Source organism: Dunckerocampus dactyliophorus, chromosome 10 (genome assembly GCF_027744805.1).
Source record: "Dunckerocampus dactyliophorus isolate RoL2022-P2 chromosome 10, RoL_Ddac_1.1, whole genome shotgun sequence".
NCBI lineage: Eukaryota > Metazoa > Chordata > Actinopteri > Syngnathiformes > Syngnathidae > Dunckerocampus > Dunckerocampus dactyliophorus.
Genome location: NC_072828.1, coordinates 13,348,089 through 13,375,948, shown reverse-complemented (window position 1 = coordinate 13,375,948; position 27,860 = coordinate 13,348,089). Strand labels below are relative to the sequence as shown.

General features: G+C 40.6%; 1 protein-coding gene across 3 annotated transcripts in view; it reads left to right on the top strand.

The window, feature by feature from the left end:
• The window catches only part of sema6bb (sema domain, transmembrane domain (TM), and cytoplasmic domain, (semaphorin) 6Bb), a 169,832-nt gene that overhangs the window by 86,071 nt on the left and 55,901 nt on the right, over positions 1 to 27,860 (top strand). For all 3 annotated transcript variants that reach the window (XM_054790187.1, XM_054790188.1, XM_054790186.1), the window contains 3 exons: positions 1,207 to 1,321; positions 12,391 to 12,451; positions 12,621 to 12,683. In XM_054790187.1, the coding sequence (XP_054646162.1) occupies positions 1,207 to 1,321; positions 12,391 to 12,451; positions 12,621 to 12,683 (239 nt within the window). The remainder of the gene's footprint in view (positions 1 to 1,206; positions 1,322 to 12,390; positions 12,452 to 12,620; positions 12,684 to 27,860) is intronic.

Below are 27,860 nucleotides of genomic sequence, written 5' to 3'. Positions count from 1 at the left end.
TATAGACGTCGAAGAGGAGATCGGATAAATGTGGGCTATAAAGAAGTAATGACGGGAGGAGATTAGACAGTTACACATTCGGACATGCGGCCATCAGCGGTCATCCATCTGAGGGTACATTTAAACAGCCACGATCTTGTAAGAAAATTCTTATTTTTCTTTAAGGGCCTTGTTGTAATATGTATTCCATACCAATAGTTTCCGATGTCACTTTGACAGCCTTTTTTTATATACCCTATGCCGGCGAAAAATGTGGTTTACAATTTGACGTTTGTATGTAATGTGACTCTAGAGTTTTGTAGTAAAAGTACACTTTGCTGGAGATTTAAAGTCCCGGACAGTACAACAGCCATTTCTGTTTTGGTGTTGAACATACTTGCAAATGCTCAGAACATGTTTCCTTTATTCTATGTCGGTGCCATTTACACAGAACAGAGACACAGAGAAAATGGCAACTGTTACACACTTTTTAAACGTCAACACAAACTGGAGGAGACAAAGTCAACCCAACAGTGTACTACTGCCTTTAGGGGTAGTATTAGAGGTCGTACAAGGGAGGGGATGATGAAGGAATTCCCGCTGGATCGTAGTAGCCCCTTTTAAACTGCCCTTTTCCACCTTTTTTCAGTGTTTGTGCCATTTACAGGCTTTTTAATCGGCACTGACACTGAATGGGGGGAAAAACATTGTAAAGCAACCCGGTCTGTCTTTGGAAGTAGTAACAGAGACAGGAATACATGTATGGGAATGCAGCAATGCCAGATAACGGGTGTGAAGTTGAACACCCAGGACTCATTTCTTTTGCCCTGTTGTGTTGAAAGCAGATGACAGAGGATCCGTCATTTGTCCACCTTTTGCCTTTGCCCAGCAAAGTGGGATGTTGTTGTAATTGTGTGCACTTTCACACACCGACAGTCTGATAACAGATCATTAGTGCCAACGTCTTTCATCACGTACAGAATACTTGTTGGACAGCAATAACAATACTTGACATCAGATGTCTCCGATCTGAGTAAAAGGGCAAAGGTGAGATTTTCTGTTTACATTGCTGTGATGTGACAGTTCTGCAGGATTTCCGTGTGAAAGAGGCTATTCTAAATGACACTAGTGTCTCTAAAATGAGATGTGGCTCAACATAAACTTGCCAAGAATGAATGCCAGATTGGGATCAGTAATTATATGTTTGTGTCTTCCATCTTGTAATAGTGTCAAGGCGCTATCCGGTGTTTCTGGGCCGACCTCACCGTACGTGGCTGAGACAGGAGCCTCTCCATATCCAGAGGATCCTTCAAGTCAACCGAACGTTGTACATCGGAGCCAGGTACTGTGAATTTATGAAGATTTGGTTCAAGTGAAATGCGGGAGACTCTAGATGACCCCACAGTGTTACAGCACAGCCATTTTAGACAGTTGGGATATGAAGTCATATGGGTTGGAACGGTACACCATAATCATGGTTTGGTACCTGCCTCGATTTTTAAGGTCATGGTTCAGTTCATTTTGGGTACTGTAAGGGAACAAAATCCAAAACAAAACTGCTTAGCTTTTATGTAAACAGTTTGAATGATTTTTAAAATGAGGCGTAACCCTTGTGATGTAATAACACGGCTCCCCAGGACAATGGAAATTTAATCTGGAGTGGAACCTGTCCACAGCCAACACTGATTCAACTCCAGCTCTGAACTAAATCTGCACCAGCACAAACGTTCACTGCAGTGGAAAAGGGGTCCCTGCTGAAAAAAAAACAGCATAAATGAAAAAGACCAGCATAATTTCCATGCTGATCAGTGCTGGTCTATGCTGGTTTGGTCCTGGTTAAAATGGTGGACCTTGCTGGTCTATGCTGGTCAGTGCTGGTCTACGCTGGTGCACCATCAGTGACGGTTCTGGCTTGAATGACGCCCTGGGCGGATCGAAGCTGTGGCGCCCCCACTTTTATCATCGTCTCCCACCGTCAACCAACTAGCAGTCAAGGCTAAACCAACTCATATCCACTCACAGTTCCCTCCCTTTTATTTCACATTTTCCTAGTGAAATAACAAGTTTGAGACTATTGGTCTCCGATATAATTCATATAATATTAAAAATTAAATATGTTTTATTTTTGAGCAATTACTGTTGTAATTTACATTTTTTACCTTGTAACTAATCTGATGGCTGAGGCCCAGAAGCACCCCTCGCTTCTTCTTTGGTTTGATCCACATCACTTGGTGGACGTTTGCTCACGTTTGACCAGTGAGTATCACGCCTGTAGAGGGCGCCCATCTGCCACACATATGTGCTGACTTGATGAGGATTTGATGAGCGCTGAGCATTAGTAAATAGGATTTTTTTTTTTCTTTCCCTTGCTGCGGCGCCCCCTGGAGAATGCTGCCCTGGGCAATTGCCAATGTGGCCCATAGCTAGAACCGCCACTGTGCACCATGCTGTTCTATGCTGGTGGACCATGTTGTTATGCTGGTCACCAGCACGAAAACACTACATATGCTGGTCTATGCTGGTTTTTCCAGCATGGGTAACAATGTAGTACTTCTGAGTCGTTATTGTATTATTCTAGCTTGAGGCTCTTATTCATATACAAGTACTTGCTAATTTCCTATTCATAGCAGGTTACTCTCTGCACTAAGCACATCTTCTTTGGTACTTTACATTCATGCTACCTGAGTGGTTAGCATGGCTTCTCTGTCCTTAGTGATAATGAAACTTGGAAGAAATGCAGTTGGTTTGCCACCACGGAGGCGAGGTGTAGTAACTCAGAGGAGCGGTTCCGCACATACTTTAGCCACGCTAGCTACAGAGCTACATTATATTGACGACTTGTTGCAACTTATCACTCTCAATTTTGCAGGACAGAGCTAGGTTGCGTCGTCAATATGCATTAACGCGATAGAATTAAAATCTCTTCCGTAGGCCAAATTTATAGTTCCTATCGTATATTGTGTATCGCACATTCCTACTCTGTGGCATACCACATGTTTTGGACTGAAAAATCCGATTTCTAACACATGTACCCCTGTACATCTAGAAATCACCAAAATCAATTTTGGACACATTTTCATGTTGTTTCTTTATTACGCTCCTGATGGTAACTGTAAGTAGCGCGCCACAGCAAAAATGCTGTCAGCACCATGGTCCAGTTTGTCCGTCACCCTGATAAATTTGCTGATCCTGGACAGACTAGCGGTGTGTGGGGAGTGGTGGTGTCGGACTAAAAGCGCCTGCTCAGCTGCATCAGGTTTAGACTGTTAAACAGCATTTGTCGCTCCCTGGAGGCTTTTTCAGCAGCCGAACCTCAAAACTCCAGATTTACTGCACATGTTTTCCAAATTTTAATTTAGCTCAAAACGTGCTAAAAATCCGTCAGTGGCGATCACACCCGCCCGCGCATGTGGTGCTGGTTATTGTCTGTCAAACCTCAGAGCAGTTTCCAATAAGAGGAAAAGGTCCAGGAAATGACCCAATTGCTGGCCTCCCTCAGCTCGTTCAACCTCACTACTGAGAAGTGAAGTAGTAAATACATCAAACCATGTAGGATTGTTCCAGTCTTTCTGTCTACGCTATAATGACATACATGCTCATAGCCTGGTAATAAAACTGCTTTCGGACAAGTATGGCTCCAGCAGTCTGTGGGTCATCTTTAACATACTATATAGTATACAGTACAGTAATCCCTCGTTTATTGTGGTTAATTGGTTCCAGACCCTACTGCGATATGTGAATTTCTGTGAAGTAGATTCTTTATTTATAAATCAAATATTTTTGTAGTTAGAGCATAGATAATTAATTTAAACACGTGTTTCAACATTATTAGAGCCCTCCAGAAATGAACTAACTCCCCTATAGTCACCTTTATACTCATATTACCTAATTTAGCAGACATAATAAGAGTGAATAAGCCATTTAAGACATAAATAAGACTTGCGTTTAGTTGTGTTAGTATAAATGTGTTCCTTAGCGGGGAAGAGTGGCAGGCGGACAGGAAGTTCAGAGTTGAGTTTTAGCTTGGCATGGGTTACCGCAGCAACAGCAGCCTGTGTTTTAAGATATTTATTTGCGATTATTGTGCCTGTTGTGAGATCATTCACACCTGCAATAAAAGCCTGTTGTTCCGGCGAGCAAGTTTGGCATTTGTGTGTCTCACCGAACATTACAGTAACAAGTGACATCCTTTCATTTTTTTAGTACGTGGAAGAAGTTTGGACACCCCTGAGCTACGTAACATTAAGGAGGACACAAACATTAGCATAGCTATGTGAGCTACGGTGCTAACATTAGCCGATTTTGCTGAAGAAAAACAAAATGGTCAAACTTCGAGCTTTCACATATGTAGCTGACTTATAGACTGATGTTTACATTTAAAATGTTTAATGAAACCTGTTTTTTTTGTTTAGTTTTTAGGGCTGTCAAATGATTACAATTTTTAATCAGATGAATCACAGTTTTCAAATACATTAGTCATGATTAATCACTATTTGCAACTATGTCTGAAATTATTTTATTGTATGTTATTGAAACAAAAATAAATGACAGGACAGGATTATATATGTTTGTAAGTATTAAGAGCTAAATTAAAATGAGGGGCTGCCTTCAAAGACATCACGTCATTTAAGTTGAATTCACATGTTTTGAGTATATATTTTGGGATTTCCGAGCATGCTTAAATTGTACTTCCGCATTAACAGTTACAAAGTGAGTGATAAGATTATCCACTTCTTGTTTTTCTTTGTATTTGTGTTTTTTTAGACCACACATACACACATAATAAAGATGTTCTGGTGATGTTAGGAGTGTCTGTGAATGCATCTTGCGGTCGTCTAGTGACAATGAGGAAGTTTCGAGAAGGGAAGGGACTAGAGACGTGTTTGTGAGTTGGAGATACATACATATATGGTGCTGGAATTGCACTGCTGTTGTTGTGTTCAGGTCAGAATAAAGTTATAAAAGAGCATCAGACTCTGTGTGATTCTGTGAGGACGCTACACTGTGCCTCCGTCTGTCGTAAAAACAGAGAGGCATGGCTTGCCATGATAAATTAGTTACTGCTGTTAACGTGCTATTTTTTAAGAGGCGGTGTAATGTCCATGTGGAAGGAGGTTTTTCCTTCATGAAAAGCCACAACTTCAAAAGCGACCGTTTGAGTGCCTCTTCTCTCAAAAGTGGAGCAAGTGTGAGGGATATGATAGATTTTTCTCACGATTGGTGCTCATAAACTGACCCTAGGGACGCACATTACTGGTAGAACATCATTAAAAAGTCAATTTTTGCATAATAGGGGACAAACTGAAGTTCAATGGGTCGACTGCAAGAGATTCAGTGACTTCCGATGGTCGTCAGTATAACTAAAACCATTTCCAAAAGGTTTCCATTTCCTGAAATGGACTCCAAATAGGAGAGGTTAACTGGTATGGCATGTCTCAGCCAAGCGGATGCAAATAAAATGCAAACCACCAGATTGTGAAAGTGGAGCTTCTATAAGTTTAATAAGGCAAACAGTGTTTGCGGCTACCTGACAGGCGGTGATATGTCTACAACGAAACAGATCCTGTGTGTAAATGTGACATGAGCCCAAGCCACAGCGCAGCAGGGGTGACGGCGTTTTAAAATAAGTACCTGCGCAATGGCAGTTATGACGAGCCCACGCGCCTTGCTGCCGAGTGTGCGCCTCGATAAAAATGCCTCGCTCAGTCCTCCTAAATCCTGTCACCATTAGCATTGCTGCTCCCTCAAGAGTCCCATAAATCCCTGCCCCCCGAGCACCTGCTGAGTGCACACACACACCTCTCAAGAGCCCATCTTCCCTAAATGAAAAGTATTAACGTGAGTTTGGGTGCTTTGCAGGTGGAGTCAGCACCTCCCTGTGTTAAGCTCCCTGCGTCACTGCTGCCAAGTCAGTTTTTCAGCCCTTGGAAAGATCCAAAGGGCTGATCCTCATGAATATAAACCAATCAGAGACTTTTATATACACATTGCGTATGCAGCTGACGCTTCACAAAGGAGGGAGAAGGCTGCGCTTATCAGCCCACAGGCACACACACACACACACACACACACACACACACACACACACACACACTAGAGGTCAGTAGGCAGGTCAAATGCCTTACAGCAGACAGACATGTAGTTGAGATGGATGAGAAAGTTGAACACTGGTGGACACCCACCCTGAACCCATAACATGGACCCCTGTTACATAAACAGAAGCCTTTACTCACTTTAGTAGGATTTTGTACAAAAAACGATGTTCTATAGTTAGTAGGAAATGGATATACAGTGGTATCTTGGTTTAATCCGTTCCAAAAGGTCAGACAAAAATCGAAATGTATAAAAAACAAGGACATTTTTCTCAAAGGAAATCATGTACGTAAATCCAATTAATCCCTTCCAGACACCCACAACAACAACAAATACATTTCATAGAAAGTAATTACTTCTACAGCAGAAAACCCCCATTTCAACTTAATGTTAACAGTGGTGAACTTCATTTTACACTAGCATGCTGTTACGAATGGAATGGTTCGACCTTAAAGGTTCCACTGTACTTTATATTTATGCACTAAAACTGGAATATAGTCCACACTGAACAAACTATGATGGTTAATTTTTGTAACTTTCTTTTAACCAACATATTGCTAGTTTACTTCTGGAGCTCGACAACATTCCAAACCTCGATACAGAATCGAGCGAGAAGAAGAAGACTAGCAAAAGATGGAGGCTGAAGAGCTCTTAACCTTGTGCTGTTTGGAAAACCACAAGGTGAAAGTTCACAAGCCGGTCATGCATGAAGGAAAATGGATGTTTCTCAAGGGTATAAAAGCGTCTGAGGTATTCCTAAAATAATACCTTGGGCGCGTGCAAATCCATAGACCCCCATAGCCAGAATTTATGCACAAGATCCAAAGGCTGAGAAAGATGACGCTTGATTTGTAGGTCTTGAAAGTAAGGTTGTTTAGGTGGAGGCGCCTATGTGGAGAGTTACGAGCCAGAGGGACCGTTCAAGGCTGTACCTGAAACATAAATAGCTATAAAATCTTGACACATTTCACACACCCTCAATCTTAGCCTCATAACATATGCGGGCCACACACTCTTTGCATCATTCAAGCAACATTGGCATTGCCTAAAGAAGTGGGTGAAGAAAAAGCAGCATAAATCATTTTCTCCTCTGTGAACTCTCTGAGTCATTTTTGGTTGCCAGACACTCCTGACTCGTGAAGCTGGTCTTGCTTGGCACATTAGTAGGATATCACTCATAACATAAAGAGATATAATCATCACTATTCTTTTACACCTGCGATTGGCTGGCGACCAGTCCAGGGTGTACCCCACCTGTCGCCCGTAGTTAGCTGGGATAGACTGCAGCATACCCCCGCGACCCTAATGAGGAGAAGCGGTATAGAAAATGGATGGATGGATATTCCTTTCCATACCTAAAAATAAGTAATGAATTATAAAAGATCTCCAATGCAGCATCCATGTGTCAGACATGCTAAAGAAAATATATTTTGTCATCAAAACATGAATATTTTGCCACACTCCCAAATCAATGAGCATATGTTTGCTGTACATTGAAAACCACGTATGTCCACTTCATGGAAAGTTTTAACATAAGGTGAAATATATAAAAATGCAATATTAAACAATTATTTTTTTTAAATCCCTTTTTTTTCTTTTTTTAGGTTTAAGTATGTTGTATTACGTTTTGTGCAAAATCTTGCTAAATTGAGAATAGTTTACATCAGTTAAAAAACTGTAATTGGACAGCAATAGTGGGTTCTTATTTTTTTCCATTTTTATTCAATTTTTTCTCAAATCATATTTGTCTTTATTTATTGATTTCTTTTAATGTATTTTTAAAAAGTTGCCTTACTTTTTCTACAAAATCTGTCTTACGAAAAAGAGGGCTGCCAGATGTGTCAGACTGTGAGTAATGACATCGCTACTGTGAATGATAATACACGTAATATGGAAGTGGCAGTGCGCCAGGCAGGATTGGAACCACACATTAGTGCTTTACGCACACCATAATCCTTGCAGTCCTATCTACACTCTGTGTTCCCAGCGTCACTCTTGCAACGTGTAACTGTTTTTTGAAGCTGTAGTAATTCTGCGTTTGATCAAAGTTACTTAAGATTTGTCAGATCTAAACACGATTGCTGTATATGACTTCTATCTTTGCTATCTTACTGTTCCTGCTTCCACACTCAAAGCATCATGGGAACTGCAGTTCTTGTAGAGTAAACATAAAGCTAATCTACTGCAATCTATTTTATATGTGTCTTTACATAACTATACATAAACATAAAAGATTAGTGGTAGTTTTTGTTTCAACTTGTGGAAAAACGGTTAAAATGATCATTCTTAAGTCATTCATGCAAAGTTATAAAGCATTTCAAAATGTAGCTGCATTGTTTTGTGACTCAGTTAAATTTAAAAAAGTGTGTTTGTCCAGTCCAATATTTTGTCATTGTAGTTTTCTTAAAAGTAATGATAAAATATCGTCTCAAGTCGTTCTCGTGAACCCAATATTGTCTCATGAGCTCAGTGTATCGTGACACCCCTATTCATTTCTACAACATACCCGATTGTACAAAATCCTACTGAATTTAGAATAGACTATACCAATAAGGGAAACAATAATTTGACTGCAATATTATTTTAACATTAACATTACTTTTATAACTTTGATTATTAAAGAAAAAACAACAAGAAAGCTTTTCCATTAGGGCAGATAGTATTGTTGATCTAAATGCCCTTACGTGTTCAACAGATTTGCTCTGCCAGGGAAAAGTGCGAGATAGCCTATTCTTCTACTCTACTTCTACTCTACTCTATACCGAATTTATTTGACTTTAATGTTTTGTTGTTATGCAAATTTGGAGTGACTAGAGCAGGAGGGGATAGAGAAGAAGAGAGAAGAAAACAGGAGGGACAGTGGGGGGACAAGACGATGACAATAAAGAGAGTGACAAGGACTACATCAGCAAATGTCTGTGACGGCTATGTGTGCAAGTCTTCATGTATATAAATATGCGCGAATGTGTGAGCGTGTAATTGTCACTGAAAATGCATGAAAGGAGATGGACTGCCCCCCACCACCCAGCAAGCTCCAGCCAGGCCGAGCCCCCACCACCAGAAAGCCACCGGGCCCACAGGGGCAGGCAGCACCAAGACCAGTCCCCCAAGAGCCAGCCCACAGAGCTCTCCCTCTCAGGAAGACCAGCAAGGGGCCGCAGACAGGCAATCTGCCAGAAACAGGGTGCTGGAAGGCCGGGGGACAGCCAACCTCCGAGACCGGCGAGAGATCTGCACAAGGGCAGACAGGCACCGGGGGCCACACACCAGCAGGCCCAGAGACGCCCCTGCAACCCACGGCGGAAGCGCCAGCCCCCCACACCACCCCACACCCCCAGGGAGCGGAGCCCGGCCCGCCCCAGGCCACCCCATGCCTGACCTCCGACACAGGACTGCCCCGCCCAGGGACGAAGGAGACACCCAACCGAGGCCCCGGCAGCAGAGATGTAACACCCAGCACCAGCCCTCACGGAGCAAACCCCTGTGTATCCCTATTTAAAAAATAATTTAAAAAAAAGAACATTTAAAAAATAAATAAATAAAAGCACACACACATCGACCGTGGTCGACTGCCCGACACCCGGAAGCCTCGTCGCAAGACATCCCCCGCTGGGGACCCTGGGCGCAGCGGAGTAGGGGACCCCTGGGGTCTCAGACCCACTGCCCAGATCCCAAGCTGTGGAAAACGCGGACCACTATGGAGCAAGAAAATCCCAGGCCCCCCCATCCCAACGGCAGGACGTTGCCAGCAAGGCAGACAGAGGAGCAGGCGAGGAGGAAAGCCAGCAAATGAGCAAGCAGGCGGGCAAACGGGCGAGCAGCAAGGCAACCCACCACACATCGCCAGCCGACACCCACAGTGCAGCAAATACCCAGAGAGGGAGTACTGCACCCCCAAGCCGCGGGGAGGCCGAGCACCAGAGCCGAGATGTCGAGACCAGCATCAGACCCCACAAGCCTCCGGAAGGCAGACCACCCTCTCGCCCCCAGAACCGACGGTGCACCACCCACGCACCGGAGAAACACTCCCGACAAGCCCGCAGACTAACCCGGGGGAGGCAAAGATGCAGACAGCAGCCCAGTAAAGCACAAAGAGCGGCGGCAACAAACGCCCAAGCGCCCGGCAGAGCACCACACCCCCGGCAGGCCCGGCCCCAAGGCGCACGCTCTCCCCCCCAACCCCCCACCCCGCAACTGCAAGCCACCACTGCGGTATGCAGGCCACCAGTAGCATGGACACCGCCCCCCGGAGACTGCTGAATCCCCCCCAAGCGCGCAACAAAGCTTTTTTGACGTAAATCATTACTTTAGTTCATTTAAATTATAGGGCATTATTTTGTTTGTACAGAATCATCCTGAATTAAACCCACTGAAAAAAAAAAAATGAATAAAATATTTTCATAACTTCTATGTTTTTTAATCTACCCATTCGTTTTTGGACAAAATCCCACTAAATGGGAGTAGACAAGAGCGATGCAAAACAAAACAACAAAAAATGCAGGCCAGCTATTCTCCGGATATCCAATAAGGCTGCTTCCTACTCTAACAGTCAGAGGCGGTTCTGGCTTGAATGACGCCCTGGGCGGACATATTGCATAATGTGGTGTACATAGAGTGATGCTATAGCTCCATACCTTTATCTTTGGCCCGTTTCTTCTCTTCTTCTTTCCTGTTCTTTCTAAATTGTGCATCTGATGGCTTTGACTTTCTCCCACCGTCACAGTCAAGGCTAAACTGACTTATATTGACTAACAATTGCCACCTTTTTATTTCACATATTACTTGTTACTTTTTTTTATCGTACAACCTGTGGGCTGAGGCACAGTGGTGACGTGACCACATAACACCCCCCACCCCACCCCACCCCACCCCCCCAGCAGCATGGGGGAGCGAGTATCCTGCCTGTAGAGGGCGCCCATCTGCCACACATTCTGACTTGATGAGCGCTGAACACAAATAAATGGGATTTTTTTTTCTTTCCGCATCGCGCGGCCCTAAAGAGAATGCCGTCCAGGGCAATTGCCAATATGGCCCATAGCTAGAACCGCCACTGCCAACAGTATACTGTGGACTGCCAGAACTCTTATAGTTTGGCAGTTGAACAAGTTGGAAATTTACCTAAAATACAATGACCACTTGGGGTTCACGTGGTCCACAGACTACAGTTTGGGCAACACTGGAGTAGACTCCACAGCATGCAGAACACTTGCATGCTGTGCATCACAGATGGGAGCTTGAAGCCAGCTCAAAGATGGGATCAGTACTGCTCCAATAACATACTGATTCACACATTAGCAAATTCGGATCTCGACCCATCGCCCTGTCGGAGCCATCCTGGGTGGCTATCAAGCCCTTCATCTTTATGCAAACATCAGCATCTTGCATTTTCACGGGAATATCCAAGGTTACCACTGAATTAGCTGAAGATTAGCCATTCGGGGAAAAGTAGCATAACAATGAAGGTATGTAGGCAGCGTGTGTGGGAGTGTGCAATTATCAGCATAACAACTTGATTTAACCATCATTAATTCAATTTGTTTTCCTTTTTCATTTCTTCTTTTAAAATAAAACTCACAGAATCTTTGGGCCATGAAGGGAATTTTAAAGCAGCCAATTGAGTTTAATAAGAGCAGAAGATATGTGAGACAACACCGAGCTCTACATTCGATACAGCTGCACCATCTAATGAGAGGCAATACAAGACCTGGACTAAAAAAATAGGCCTTTGCAAAGACAGCGTGTGAATTGAAACCAATTACTTGTTATTGTGGTTGTTTAAAACTGTGCTATGTCATACTGAGAGGTGCTTCTAATTCTGTTTTTCTGTTACCTTGTCAAAATATTCCGACAACAACAATATGAAATATGTTGTTGATTTAGTACCTTTTTTACTTTAAAACGGCCCAATTTTCAATACAACTCTTGTATTGGCTCTAATTAGCTTGTGCAGCTGTATTAATGACTCAGGTGTGTCTCCTGTTTTTAAGAACCTACAGCAAAACTCAAGGGTCCTCTATACAATATATATATTTGGGCATATGGAAAAGCTGTTTCCAATAATGTGTGTTCAAGTTTTTTTTAATATGTATTACATAGCTGTGTGGGCTAAAACCATTCAGTTTAAAATAAATATATTCAGGAAAGGTTGGGTGTAATAAGTGAGCTGCCTGGACATCATCCAAAAACAAAAACTTTAGCGGCTTACGTTGTCTCAAGCCAGCAATAAAATGCAAGTTGTACTCAACTCATTGCTTCTTTATCTTTGACTTTGTTTGCTTGGCTGACTGCCACACTGCTGCTGCTTCTCCTTCTCTGCAGGGATGACCTTTACCGTGTGGAGCTGGACATCGTGGCCGGAGATGAGATGTTCTACAGCAAGGTGAGCATCCTCCTGGCCTGTGGCTGCAGCGTCCTACGTGGACCTCCCAGGAATTTCAACTTGTCTTATGACCTTATCGTGTTGTCAATGTGTTAAATTGTTACCTACTGTGTGCGTATGTGTATGTTTGTGTGTGTATGTGTGTGTGTGTGTGTGTGTGTGTGTGTAGAAGAGAACATGGGAGTCAAACAAGAACGACATCAGGATCTGCAGGATGAAGGGCAAACATGAGGTAAGACCTTCTACTTTAACCACGGGTGTCCCTCTTTTTCCACCAAGGGCTGCATGCAGAAAAATTTTATTATGCATTAAAGATGCTAAAACCAATCCGATGTCGGTAAATAGCAGCCAAAACATTTTAGCTTTGTGTTTATAAATGATGAAGCAAAGCAGTGTAACATGTAATAATATATATCATTAATTTTATTTTTAGAATATGCCCAGGGCCAAAAGAAAAATTGGCTCTGTGCCGGGCCGCACTTTGGATACCCCTAATGCAAACGGTTAAATTGTCTCTTTCTCACATAATTTTAAAGTACTTTCAGAGACATTTCAAAACAAAAAAGATGAATACAGGTCAATTTAAACATGACTGGTATTCTGCTACAGTGGAATGGAAAACATCTCTTGACCGCCAAATAGCAGCAATTTTTAAAAAGATTTTATATTGTTTTATTAGCAGATAAGCATAATAAAAAACAATAATGATAGTTTGTAGTATTTCATCCAAAATTTTGTTTTATTATTATATGTATTTATTTTTTTAGGGACAAAAAGATATAAAACTTACTCATAAAATGTAGACGTCACTGAAATTCACACGCAATAAAAAGTAACATATCATGTACAGTATAGGTACATTGTCACATATAATCATTTCTTGCTAAAAGGCAAATTATGAAGGATTATAAAGGGTTGTTTCTGCCAAATCCAAACATGAACCATACAGCCCCTTTTATTTTCGATGTATTTTCGAAGCTCAGTTCAGTCCCTTTTTTCACAGCAATCATTTTGATAAATAGTAGAACAAATGCTTTTACACTTAATACCAAAAATACAAACATTTTTCTCAAGGGTCTATACATGGACCTAGGAAAAAGTCATTACATATTGATGAGGATTTGGATAAACATGCCAATACAGGAATTTATGCAACATTTGGAGAAAAATTTAATGATCAAACTTACAGCTCCCATGTCTGTAGCTGACTGACATATAGTTGGAAGAGCACCAGATTGTGTTTTAAGATGTGTAGTGAAGCCTGCTTCAAAACCTTCTAAAGCAGCCTCTTTGAGTGCCTCTTCTCTCAAAAGTGGAGCAAACAAGTGAGGGAGATGGTAGCTTTTTTCATGTTTGTTTCTCATAAACAGGCTCTAGGGACACATTAATGTTAGATCATCATTAAAAAGTCATGTTTGCATAATAGGGGACCTTTAAGAACACTTTGCCATTTGTTAAGAATATTCATACAAAAAAAAAAGCTAACCATTTTTTTGCTACACTCTTGTTCCAGGCATCTTTTTCAAAATACAGGTAGTCTTCAGTTTACGATGTTCCGTGTTACAACTAGCTCCCAATTAACAACTTAATTTTGGTCTGTAAATACAAGGGATGTCACAAGAGCCTGTGTCACAGGATCTCGCAAGATTAAAACGTGACAAGATTTGTCGTTCAGAAAAAATCTTTCTTGTGATAATAAATAAATAAAGATTTCATAGGAGTCCTAAGAGTGCTCACTCTGTGCATTGGTTCAAAAGAGTGGAGCTTCTTGAGGAGCAATACAAGGTTTGTAGTAGTGGTTAGGAGGGTGCCATCATTGCAAAGCCAAATGCCACAGCTCCCAGTGTGGGAATAGTAATAATGAGCAAGGTGAGCTCATCAACATGAATGAGCCAGTATGCCGAATTTATTTGAAAGTGGTAGCAACATGAAAGCCAACAAAACCAACTTGCCTCAAACTTGTCCACCCGATCCAGTTTTCCCTTCTGTGAAAAAAACTACACGTCAAGATGCAAAGCACTTCGTCCCGACAGTCATCACTCACTGAGACGTTTGGTCGACAATGTAAACACCTGGAACAGCACAGAATGTTGTGTTTTAACAGAAAGTTATCGCAAAAGGAATACTGCTCTTTAATACAGTTGAAAAGCCAGCATTTCAAGAAATGCTGCAAACGTTAGACAGTACGAATTGCGTGTGAGAAAATACATGTCACAAACGGCAATTCCACAATTTTACAATTGTGAAAGGTGACATCTAAAGGAAATATTGCAGTTTTATGATTATATTATTATTATTTATTATATATTATATAATAGTGGTCTCCAAAAATGTTGACATTTGTGGGACAATAAACATTTCAAAATGCACCGGCATTGTTTTGTGATGCAGTTCGATAAAGACGTTTGTTTCCATTATACTTTTCTTAAAATTTATTTTAAATTCTCCTGTCTGGTTCTCGTGGACCCAATCTCATGTATCGTCTTGTGAGTTGGGTGTCTCGTGAAACCTCTAGTAAACACTAGACTGGCTCGAGAACTACTTAGCCGGCAGAAGAATACAGTGTGTGCCTGCGTAGCCACACTCAGGAAGAATAATGTTGCGTATTAGGTAACTTTTTGGACTTCATTATGTCTCTCAAGTGCGTGAAAGAAAAAGAAAGCCATCACCATGGAAATGAAAATGAACATCATAAAAAGCTGAGAGAGAGGAGAAAACAATATTGGCCGCTCTTTTGGTTCCAACTGCTTGACTGTCTGGACCATCATTAAGGATAAAAGATTATTGAATGCTAATGAATACTATAGGGGTCATGGATTCCGTTTGCTGTTACAAGGAGATCTGGGAGAAGAAAAGGTTATCTTTCCAGACTAGCAAGGGACATTATAATATTTTAAGAAGGTAGGACAACCACAGGGATAAAGTACGCAGTTGTTCTCTTTTTATTACTGGTTCATTTCATTCTTGTATTTCATCTTTAGTACGCTATTTTATGTCTTTCATGTGTTCTGTGTACTTATGCTTAGGTATAAGTTCCAACTAAAGCTTGACTTACATCACAGTTTAGGAATGTGCCAGCTGTATTTTTTATATAAATAATACACATTCGTAATACAACTAATAGGTTCTTTGTGACCTTGTCCATGCTGTTCCCTTTGTTTTGTCACGAGGTTTGTTACGATGCTGAACGGGCGAAACAAGCACTTTCCTCTTTTTAATAATGGTTCCTCTTAGACCCTCATACTTTTAATATCATGATAGGAGGGTGGTGATCTTGTAAAAATGCAAATTTTGATCTAAAGTGGGGGACATAAGATGAGAGATTTAGTATTGGAGGGGAAACAAAAGTTAATGCGTTTCTTTTTATGCTATTGTTAGCTGATAATCAGTATGTTTTTTTAGGTTGCATCCACACTTGTGGTTCTCTACTATGGTCCGGACCGAAAATAATTTAAGAAAAAGATACTTGATATGGTTTGCTGAGCGTTCACACTGGTATTTATGGCTGCACAGTAAAGAACATATGCATAATGAAAGAGCTTGATTGGACAGCTCGTGAGATAATGTCTCACATTCCTACATCCTTTTAGCTGTCATTTTAACACTGATGGGGTCTTTGGTCCGTGAAGCATTTGAGCTACAGTGAACCAAACCGCGCCAGAGTTTACCAGTTCACTTGAAAGCGGACCAGGGTTCGGATGACGTTGACACTTAACTAAAGGAACCTGACTAGAAATGATTTTTTTTCTTTTACCTGCAGTCTCTTTGTTTGGCTCCCACACATGCATTAACGACCAATGCAATTAACAAGGAAAATCTCAAGCAAACACTCCTACATCGCAGCACACTCTTCGCCTCCCGCAAATGTTCCGCTTGGGGTGGGGGTGGTGAGAATGTGTCAGATGTGATACATTTGCCACCTTATAATTGGTTTTGTAATTAAATGTTTCCGCCTGGTTGATCACAAAGGACACAGTATTCCTCCCTAATTAGGCTGAAAATTCAATATCCTGATTTTTGCCTCGTTTTCTTTCCCCTGGTGCTGTCCAAACCATTGTTGAGGACAGTGACAGGCCACGCAATTTGCATATTCCCCGTCATGGTTGCCTTTGTCCTTTGCTCGTCACCGTCTCTTTGTTGTATTGTTCTGTCACTCTTTCGGCTCGCCTTAACTCCTCTTATTAAAAAAGAGGAGGAAGAGAAGGAGGATGAGGAGGTGGCCGTGTGCCAGCATCATCAGGCAGCATCACATGATGGTGCAAACAGGCCATTCCACATCGAGCACTTTACAAGAGCAGAGGCTGGTGATGGCGGGGGGTCACTTAGCGAAATTGTTTGATCAATATTGCGTTGATTGAGCTCTCTGAGGAGCGCGGGCTTTTCCATAAGATGTGGTTTCACAGCTCTTATTAAATCTCTTTGAATAACCACATGTGGACTCACTTTGATTTAGCCTCATCCAAACTCATAGTCTACTTTGCATCTTCTTGTTTGGCTGGACTGGACCCTGGGGGCCCTCTTAGTACAAATAAACCATTTAGTAAATTGCACAGTGATTGTTGGCTTCTTATTGGCTTCTTCTCAACATATGGTGAAACAACTACTCTTTGTGAAAATATTGACATTACCGCATTGTGTCATATTGGGTGTTTATTTACTCAACTGCAGAGAGGTCCAGGCATCTTTTGGGGGTAAAGTATTCATTATAGTTGAAGCCTTTATTTGATTATACAATAATTCATTCATAATATTTTGAGAGTTAAGTCAGGGTTTGTTTGTTTTTTTTAAAAGAAAAAAAAGACATATTTCAAGGACATTTTCCCCCAATCAAGTCATAGTGCTACAAGTTGAAAGTCAAAGTTTGTTTTTTTTTTTTTGAGAAAAAAAAGTGGTTGTCTAATGGGAATAAAATTGTATATATACAGGGTCAGGCAAAATGATCTGACACATTTGTAGGTTAAATAAAAGGCAAATAAAGTAAAGAAACAAGAAAGTGTTTTTATTTTTGAAAAGTACATATATTGCCATTCTGTTTCATTATGTTTTAAAAATTAAATCAATCAAATGGGATCCATTATTGTCCACACACTCAATGCAGATCCAGTAGCTCTGAAGTTGGTAACCCATAACAAGATGGTGTTTCGAGCTGGTACGGGATCATGTCTACCAAGATTGAAGTGCAAACGGAACGCTTGTTGTGTTGCAGTTACAGATTCGTTTGTTTTGATAAACGTTTCCACAGTGAAAGCGCAATGCTCACCAGTCCAATTCATGGCAGCAATGTTTGTTTTGTTTTTTTAGAAAAAGTTGTGATATAATGAGAATAAAGTTGTAATCTAACATGAATAAAGTTGCATTTTATTCAAGAAAAAAATGTAACCGCAAGAGAATAAAGTTTTAATGGTACTAGAACACGATTAAAAGTAGTAAAATGTATTTTGTGATAAACAAAGTCATACTTTTCATGGTAAACATACGTCCATTCATCCATTGTCTATGCTGCTTATCCTAATTAGGGGGTATGCTGGAACCTAGCCCCAAAGGAGAGGCGGGGTACACCCTGGACTGTTCACCAGCCAATCGCAGGACACATAAACAAACAACCATTCACACCTATTCATACAATTTAAAGTCTCCAATTAACTCCAATTAACTTGCATGGGTTTTTTTTTTGGAATGTGGGAGGAAACCGGAGTACCCGGAGAAAACCCACGCACGCACAGGGAGAACATGCAAACGCCACAAAGAGATGCCCAAGCGGAGATTCAAACCCAGGTCTTCCCATCTCCTGACTGTGTGGCCAACATGCTAACCACTCGGCCACCGTGTGGCCCTGTAAACATATTTTAAAAATAAAACTGTATTTTTAAGTGAAGTCATAAGTGAAAAGAAGTCAGTATTTTCAAGAAAAAGCCATAATCTTAAGAGATTAGAGTATTTTTATTTCTAGAAAAAGTCATGAGAATAAATGAGAATAAAGTTGCATTCAGTTGTATTAATTTGAGAAGCTTAATTTTTCAAGAATAAATCAAATCTGTTGTTGAGTCTTAAATTACAAGAATTACATTGGAATTTCAATGTTAAGTTACTTTATAACAATCGTAAATGGAAGGCCCTTGTAATGATGGCACACGTACGTTTGGTGTAGAAGAACTTAAACATAGTCCGATCTCAACCTCGTCTCTTTTGGGAGAAACTAGATCGTGGAAGGACCATCCTTTTTCTGTCATTTTCACTCCCTGACGTTATAATAGCCAGGTGTCCTCTTAGTTGTGTCCTCAGAATTGCACAAATAAGGACGTCTAGGCAATGATTTATGATTAATGAGTCAGTAAAATTAGCCCAGATGGTGATGGTGATTCCTCAGGCAAATGTGTGGCCTTCTGTTCTCTTTATTTGAAGTTAGGGAAAGCAAATTTCGACATTTTGTGTGTTTTATGATGTGAATGCCTGGTGTATGTGCAGCTGTATGTATGTAGCAATCCTCCCTACCTTACCCGCTGAACAGTCGTTTGATGACTTTTTTCATTGATCACCATTATCTAAAAATAGCCTCATGTTGTTTGATAACTTGCTAACCATCTGTGAGACACTTTTTTTTTTTAATTACAGCAGGTCTCTGTGTTACTGGTGTGTGAGTGATGAGGAGAAAAGCGCTGACTCACTTGGGCTTGGAAGTCGTATGACGCCACCTGTTTGTTTGCATGTATAAATCTGTAGATATTAAGTATAAGATGGCTTCTCTGTTTCCCTAGCGGAGAAAATATTGTCCATAAAATGGGACCTGCTTAATCTGATCCCGCCTTTCTCGTCAACCCGTCTACGTCGACCAGCACACCACCTGCTGGCCCATCGTGTTCTTATTACTAAAAAGTGCCTGCTTAAGTCGATGTCGACATACGTGGTCCAGTGCTTTTGTTGACATAAGGCTTGAGACCCAAAGGGTCATTTTTATGAAAACTGGGGGGTTGGTGCAGGTGGAAATTCTTCTGGAATATCTTTTATTTTCCCTCATTTTCCCTATTTTTCTGGAACATTTCCATTATGTTATAATGCAAATGTTGTAAGGTAGGTTCAGAAATCATTTATTGTCCGCCCATTTTTCTGGCCAAAGTCACAAGTAAATGTGTAAGCAATGACTAGTTTCGGTTTTAATTTCAGCTACATCGACAACCGCTTATGTTGACGTGAGTCAGTCAGTCCGAAGGGTGTCGACAAAACAGGTTCCACTGTATTTGGGTTAATGGAGCTATTGCACATAAATGGAATGTAATACAGCGTGCCCTAAAAATGTAGCGTTTTCATGACTATTCAAACACGATTCCATTTTTTTTTTTTATGTAAAACTCAACTTACAGTTTCTGAAGTAATGTTTGGATTGTTGCCACTTTTTGACATCCTTTTTGTGTACTAACCGCAGTGGTGCGTTCATGTTTCCACCAAATGGTATGGCCCAGTTCAGTATGCTAGGTACATATGTTTATGTACACCACCGACAGTCATTTCACCCTGAAATACTGTATTATTTGTCCTCAATCTAGCTACTTCTCTCTAATTTGTTTGTGTCCTGTGGTGTGTGCTCAGTGACAATTACCATCAAAGCTGAGATGAAGAGTTGCAAGCCGGAGGGATGTGGATTAGTTTTAACATGCTAGTGCTGCTTTTGGTGCTGCTGTGAATTAATCCCCCTCCCACATGCGCGCTAACATCCACACCCTTTCATCCTGTCATGGATCAGTCCAAATTGTGCGTCAGGGATTCTTCTTTTGGGGCTTTTGTTAATTAGTTGAGAAGTGGGCTTGCCGGAGAAAAAAGACAACTTCTGCGTTTGCGTATGGATGGGTAAAACAGAGCTTTTTTTAGCTTATGTCATAAGAAATGTGCAACATTGGCTAATGCAGGGGTGTCCAAAGTGTGTCCTCGGGGCCATTAGTGGGCTGCAGTTTGTTTTTTATTGGCCCGCGACACATTGTAGAAATACAACTTTAAAAAAAAAAAGAACATAAAAACAAAAGCAAATGTGTGGGGGGAAGAACAAAAAGGCTTAATGTAAAGAGAAAAAGCTATGTATGCTGATCAAGCTGACGCAAAGAATGGATATCACGTCTTTTTAAAAAAAATTTTTTACAAAATTAAATACATCAATAAATGGCATTCTTTGAATTGCCAGTTGGTGGAAAATGTTTGGACACCCCAATTTAATGTATTTGAATGTATTTAAACCCTAATTAACAATTAACAATTAATTAACAAACATTGTTGACTTGAGCTGATTTCATTTCGTGCAGTGAATAACACTTATAACGTGCATTTAAAAAAGAAACAAAGACTACATGTCATTGTACATCTAATATATCACCATCTTGACCAGCAGAGGTGTTATAATGCACGACCAAGTCAGCTGTTGTTTTTTCTGCCTTTCTGCCTGGTGTTGGTTGTTGTACTCAACTCCTACACCTACTTTTGCCAAGCTGTTGTTTACAATTCATTCAACTTTTATCAACCTTCAGCTTTTAATGCCAGATGAGCAGCTTGGTTATGTTGCTGCTGTGTAGTGCAATATACTGTACTTGTTAATAAATGACCATCTGTTTATGTGGACAGAGATTTGTTTTAAAATGCCACTCGGTGGATGGAGATTTTTTTTTTTTTACACCAGAGTGTGGAAAATGTGCGTGTGTATGTTTGTTTGTTTTTTAACATATCCTTGTTCGTGTAGGTGTGTGTGTTGAAGCTTGTCCCTGGTCGCTAGCATCAGGAAGACAGCCAGGCAAGTAATGGAAACTTTGGAGATTTAGAGGAGCAGCTTTGCTAAAGACATACTGCTGCCTTACATGGCTATTGAACCCAACATGAACATAGCGGGTCGCACCGGGTGATAACCAATATTTTACGAGCGCATGAATCACGATAAGGCTGCCCCTAAAGCGGGACCCTAGCAGGGAGAGTTTACGACGGCACCGGCTTGTTTTGTGTTGTCATCCGAGCGAGGAATGTTGATTGTAGCCGGAAGGTAAAACATTTTTGGCGTTCATTCGGACATAAAGCCTCATGAAAAGCTTGTTTATCATTTGTGGTGATGGGAAACAGATGCAGAAGATGGCGACTCATCGCTTTTACTGCTCCATGATTGTTTGGCGTTTTTATTAAGATCCTGTTCTCACGAGAATTTAGCACGATTTTATACAAAACGTAATGCACTGTAATTAGTATGTTTTGCTACCACCTACAAGGAAGTAGGTTGCGTTTTAGCTTGTTTTTGTACTCAAAAATGGCCGTATTGACCCGAATACTAGATGACCCCTTTTTTTCAAGACACGTTTTCAGAAAAGTATCTTTCAGAACTAATTCAAAGACAAAAGAGACAATATCCATGAAATCATAATTCATTATATCTTCTTAATGAAAAACATGTCTTATGCAACTTTAATTTTTTTGTTTTTGGATGCAGTTTTCATTATTTCATGCCATAATTGTTCAATTTATCACCTGTATTCAATTAAAGGGACTATATGCAACAGGATTCCTGGCTGCCTAGAGGGCGCCAACATAGAAACGTTCTGCAAGCATTATGTTCCATCCTCTTCATGCTTTGAATACACCCACGCACATTAGTTATATTTATTGTCAGCAAATTATAGTGATTTGGTAACGTTTAGCTATCATTGAATGCATACCCCGACAACAACATGAATGTAAATTGTTGGTCACCTCTCTGAGACTGCTCGTGTATGTGAGTGTATGCGATAAGACATTTACATGAATACCAGACAGCCATGAGTGACAGCCATCGACAGCCATTATGTTATCTGTGCTGGACGGAAATTTACGACCATTTTTATGCAGCTTAACTTGTAATTGTGAAAATTATGGACATTTATTTGCAGAGTATGTTCTTTTAAAGCACTATTGATATTTTTTGCTTGAAAAAAATGTAGCCCTGAGCTCGTTGCATACAGTCCCTTGAACCGGCGTGAAACTGCTGGCACAACAATTAAATCCATAGAATGTTTTTTTTTTTTTTAAGACTATTGACTCATTCAATCCCAGCCATTTTTAAAAAGCCAACCCCTTCAATACCGGCCATTTTAGATGATTTTGACTGATTTTTCAAGGCACACAGAATATAGTGTTGTATGGCTATATAAACATGGAACCTACCAAAAGAAAGATTAGACATCTTTCATCAGAAAAAAAATGTTTGTTTCTACCTTTTTCCGTTCTGTAGTAATCAGCAGTAGAACATAGGTAAGTTTCTGGAAAATATCAGTTCCTGACTAGAAAAGGGAGAAAACCAGCTTTTCGTGAAAAGATATATTTCAATCATAACTTCACTTTGATACAAATATTTTTTGCTTTTGTGACAGCTGAAATACAGTATCTGAACAACTATACCAACATAAATAACACAAAACGGTGTTGTTTCATATCAAAATAACTATTTACGAATATAACAACATAAACTGTTTCTAATTTTCACATTTGGCAACTGAACTATGTGTGTGCGCGCGTGTGCACAAACGTGCGTGTGCGCGTGTGTTTGCGTCTGCATGCGTTGAAGTTTCCCGACAGTGCGTAACCTTCTTCACGCTGCACTCCTCCACGCTTTCTCACTTCCTCCTTCCTGTCATGTGTGTTTTTACCGTCCAATTGATCGCTGGCGTGCTCTTATCAAATGCACTTCTGCCACCTTGTGGGTGGTTTTTATGGCTTAAAATTGCTCTGAAGTGGAATGCATGAGTGGAGAGTTGCGTTAAAATGGCATTAAAATGAATAAGAAACTGAAGAAACAATCTAATCATTTTTTCCATGTCTGTAACTACATCTTTGGTATTGAATGAGTTAAAGTTTTTGCTTAAAAAGCCATTTTTATCACTGCACAAAAAAACGTACATTTTTTAACTTTCATAACTTTGTTAATTTAAAAAATGCATGTTTTGTTTTTAAGTTTTGCATGGACTTGCCCCACCACCCTTACGGAATTTTATTAAAGTGAAGGCCATGAGCGGGATTGGAACTAGGGCCACAGCTCGTGTGGACTGTGAGGTACCACTTTCGGACAGTAAAAGGAACAAAATATTGGAACAGCCCACCATTAACAAGAAGAGATTCTCAGACATACACAATCTTCAAAACCAATCTCAAAAAGTGGATGAAACGAAACCACATCTGTGACCACTTTTAGCCTTTTTTTAGCTGTTCTGTGTTTATTTTTGTCTTTTATTGTTTATTGTGTGTTATTATATTGTTTATTGTTATTTCTCTGTTACCTGCCTGGGGACTACAGATGGAAAGTAGCAGTTGTGCTATAATCTGGCATATTTACGTCTGTATTGGTTGCAGATGTTCATTAATAGGCATTGTCCCTAATAAAAAAAATTAAAATAAAACACAAATGTTAAACGCCACTGATTCGCACCAAAACTAGGATAAGAGATTAAGCCGGGATTTCTTGGTTGTCCTTTCTCAACTTATCCATGAACCGGTTGTACAAAAGTGCGATAGTGGAAAGTGGACTATGTTCTGACATAAATTACCATTTATTCTGTGGAGGTAGCCTGCATCAAGACCAGGCTAAGGTCCAGGATCTAATTAATCTCATCCCTTGTCTTGATTAGTAGTCACCATAAATGGAAAACAATAATTATTCCACTGCCCACTACACATTATCACATTCAACTACACCCACTGTCATTATTTCAACATTTGTCACCATTCATTTCAATCATTGTACATAAAGGATGTTAGATAATGTTGCAATCATTAGATCATTTATTAGATAATTTACACATACTATATATAAAATACACATCCTATATAAATAGAAATACACATCTACAAGATAAAAGAGTTATACAGTTTGATGGAGTTACATTTACACAATGTCACTCACATCTGCAGTCACCAACAATTTCAGCGTATTCATAATCACAGTGCGACTGTCTTTTCGGAGATGTTAATTGTGTTGGTTAATGTGAATGTGTAGTGCAGTCCTCAAAAGCCTTAGCGCTCGAGCGGAAACCGGAAGTTTACACGCTGTTGAAGCTACGAGCGAATAATGGTGACGTGATGTGCGAATAAAGAGTTCATATTACTGTTCTTGACTTGTTAAACAAGCAGCAAACAACATTAATTAACTATTTGCATTTTAATTATGATGGTTTCAGCGGAGTGGTGAGTGTGTACGTGTGCACTACTTATGCACAAAGTATTGCAAATCGCCTCTGCAATACTTTGCCACGCTTTCTGTCTTTGGTTTATGACTGTGGCGTTGTTGCCTTTTTTTTAAATTGTTCTTTTGTGTCCTTGTAAGCCTCCATGAGGATTTCCGCTTCCGTCGAGGGAAAGTGCGAAAGGTAGCCGCGTACGCACACTGATTCGGGATTGGTTTTACCTGGCTTGATTAATCAGTGTCTACTCAGCCTGGCTTGGGTTTTGTGCAACCAATTAATCCCAGACACTCTTGTTTTGGGGTGTGTGAGCTCAGCTCAGTCATTTATCCTGGAAATCTGAATCCTACTTTTGTGCAACGAGCCCCAGGTCAAAAAACATTGCCATTAAAAGCTGTAGCTGTAGGCAACCTCCTGATGTGGTTTTTATTCACTCCACAAGATGGTAGTTGTGCATTTGAAGTATCGCAAGCGTCCAGCAGCTTTATCTACCTCTGTATGCGCTTAAAATGCTGATTGCACTACTTAGCTCAAACATGTTATACTTGCCATACTATTGTTTACAATGAGGTCATCAGCGGTATTATGTCTGAGCAGTTTGCTCCTTACTGCAGTTGCAACATTGGTTCTGTTGCTGCCGTGCTGTGTACAAGGAATGTAATTGTTAATGAATGACCATGTGGTCAAAGAGAGCGACGTTTTCCTTTTCACTTTCCCTGCATTCCAAATAATTACAAAATTGCAACATTTGTTATATTTTTCAATATATTTATGTTTATATTTATATTTATATTGTTTCACATTATTGACATAACAGCCAATCACCTGTTTTCAATTGTAACTCTATCATTTACGTTACATGCAGCATCTTTGGACCTCCATTCCGAAGGAAAATTCAACAAGCAACCCAACATTATATATCATGTGCTATTTTGTTGTGGAGAAAACCAATTGTCATTTGAAAAGCTTCCTGTACATTTGTGTATGCATATGATGCATAACATCTATCCCTGTTCAACTCTCCCCTTCTCATTCACAACTACGTGGTAATATTTGCACTGCGCCACCTGCTCCTGTGAGCTTCATCTGAATATAGGATATTAATTTTTCAGAGGCCTTGCAGCACTGCCAGTGTCCGTTTGAAGAGCAGGAGGACGCGGGGGTTGGTGGAGAGGAGGAGGGTTTTTTTGTTTTTTTTTTTGCCGTCGTCTGGGTATCAGGAAAGGCTTGCCAGCCAGCACAGGTGGCGTTTTTGTCTGGACGCAGCCCAGTAAAAGACAGGGAAGGAGCAGAGAGCAGACACAGAAGGGAGGATGAGGCATAAGTATAATAAACATTTTGATCTATATACATTTTATCATTCAGTCGTTCATGGCTTGATCATCTGCTCTGTGTGTGTGTGCGTGTGTGTGTATATGTGTTTTTAGGCATAAACCCCAGTGAAACGCTAATCCTCCTGACTTAATTTGTCTTTGAATAAAGCTCACACGTGCAAGTGCCAAATTGCTTCCCGGAATAGATGAATGCTAGTTAATGAAATAAATTCATGCAGCAGCAGCAGATGATTTTTGCCGAGCTCCATAAAGGGCAAATGTAAATCAAAAAATCCTGTTGCTGTATTCCATAAAGGACCCCAACCTGTATTTTCATCCTTTATTTTGTGCAAAATGAACCATCAAAAACCCACTTCTTTTACTTTTACACTTTTACACATTAGTGTCAAAATCGTGCCTGTTCACACAGACCTGAGAAATGACTGAAAAAACTGTAATATCAGTCCAACCTGTGGCTTAGAGTTCTATCACAAATGGTGTCAGAAGTGGGATCTTTAATATTAAGGCCCTCCATGAGGTACCCACTTTAAAAGACATTAATAGCAGTTGACCCCTTGTGCGATTGACCCAGGAAATGTATTTCTATTGGGTTTAAATCTAGGTGTGCAGAAATGTTACAAGTTACACTTCTAACTGCCAATTCAAACAGCTATTAGGCAGATGAGGCCTCTGTGTGATGCACTAGTGTAGACTCAGATTGTGGCACATGTGTGAAGTTGGAGGAAGTCATTCTGTTGTGTCGACGCGCTGCTTATGCCAAAGAGATTGATGGTTATGCTCAGGAAACAGGTTTCAACCCAGCAGACTCTGGTTTAAATCTTGGTTAAGTGTGGGAGAAATGGTGTAAGAAGTGGGATCCACTAACTGCCAATTTAAAGGACCCTTGGGCAGGTGAGCCCTCTCTTATTGACCCTTGCAATGTCTGAGGCAAAAAATGCAAGCATGATTGTGGCAATTGGCCAGTGCAAAAGAGCTTAAATCATTGGTGTTGAGGTCCATCTATGGGTTTCCAACCAACAGACTCCAGTTTAATTAGTCAGAATTGGGATTCTTATCTAACTGCCATTTGAAAATCCGTTGGGCAGGTGAGCCCAGTGTGATTGTCCCCGAAGTTGGGTGAACCATGCGTAGCTTTGGATTTATGAGAACTTTCACTTTGAGATGCATTTTCAAGCATTTTGAGTCTCTACAGCGTCATTCTTCTGTAAAGCTATTGCTGAAATGACACATGCATTTTCAGTTAAAGACGTTAAAACAGGAAAACATGCAGTGTGTGTTAACAGAGGGGCGCGGGGGCGTATCACATCGCTGTCACTCCTCAATGTGTCACTTGTGTAACTTACACTTCTCCATTCACACCGCACACCGGCATCGCACACATTGCTCACACTTTTTTTTTTTTTTTTACTGTTGAAAACGAGAACCCTCGACGGGAGTGAAGAAAGAAGTTTAGGGGTGGGAGCGTGGGTTGATGTCAGTACTGAAGGCAGGAGCAATCTGCTTGCTACAATTTCCCCCTTTTATCCCCCCCACTGGTGTGGGGGGGTCCTCAGTATGACCACCCTCATCACTGAGGGTGGTCATCAACGGATGTGTGCATGAGCGTGTTCGAAGGCTGGTGCCATCCAGACTGGGAGGCAAGGGGGGGGCAGGGTGTTGTCCTCCAGTGATTTAGTGTACAACACTCACACTGCACAAACGCATTACTGTTGCCTGTAAGTTAAAGGTCATGGCTGGAATTTAGCTTTAAAGATTGTTGAGGGAAAAAAATGGAAATTTATGGAAAAATATTATGTTGACCTGGAGATTCTTAGCCATTGAGGTAATAATAATATATGATGGCTGAATGCAAAGCAGTTGAACTTCATTGTTGTTGAAGATGTTTACTGTAATGAAAAGCAGGCA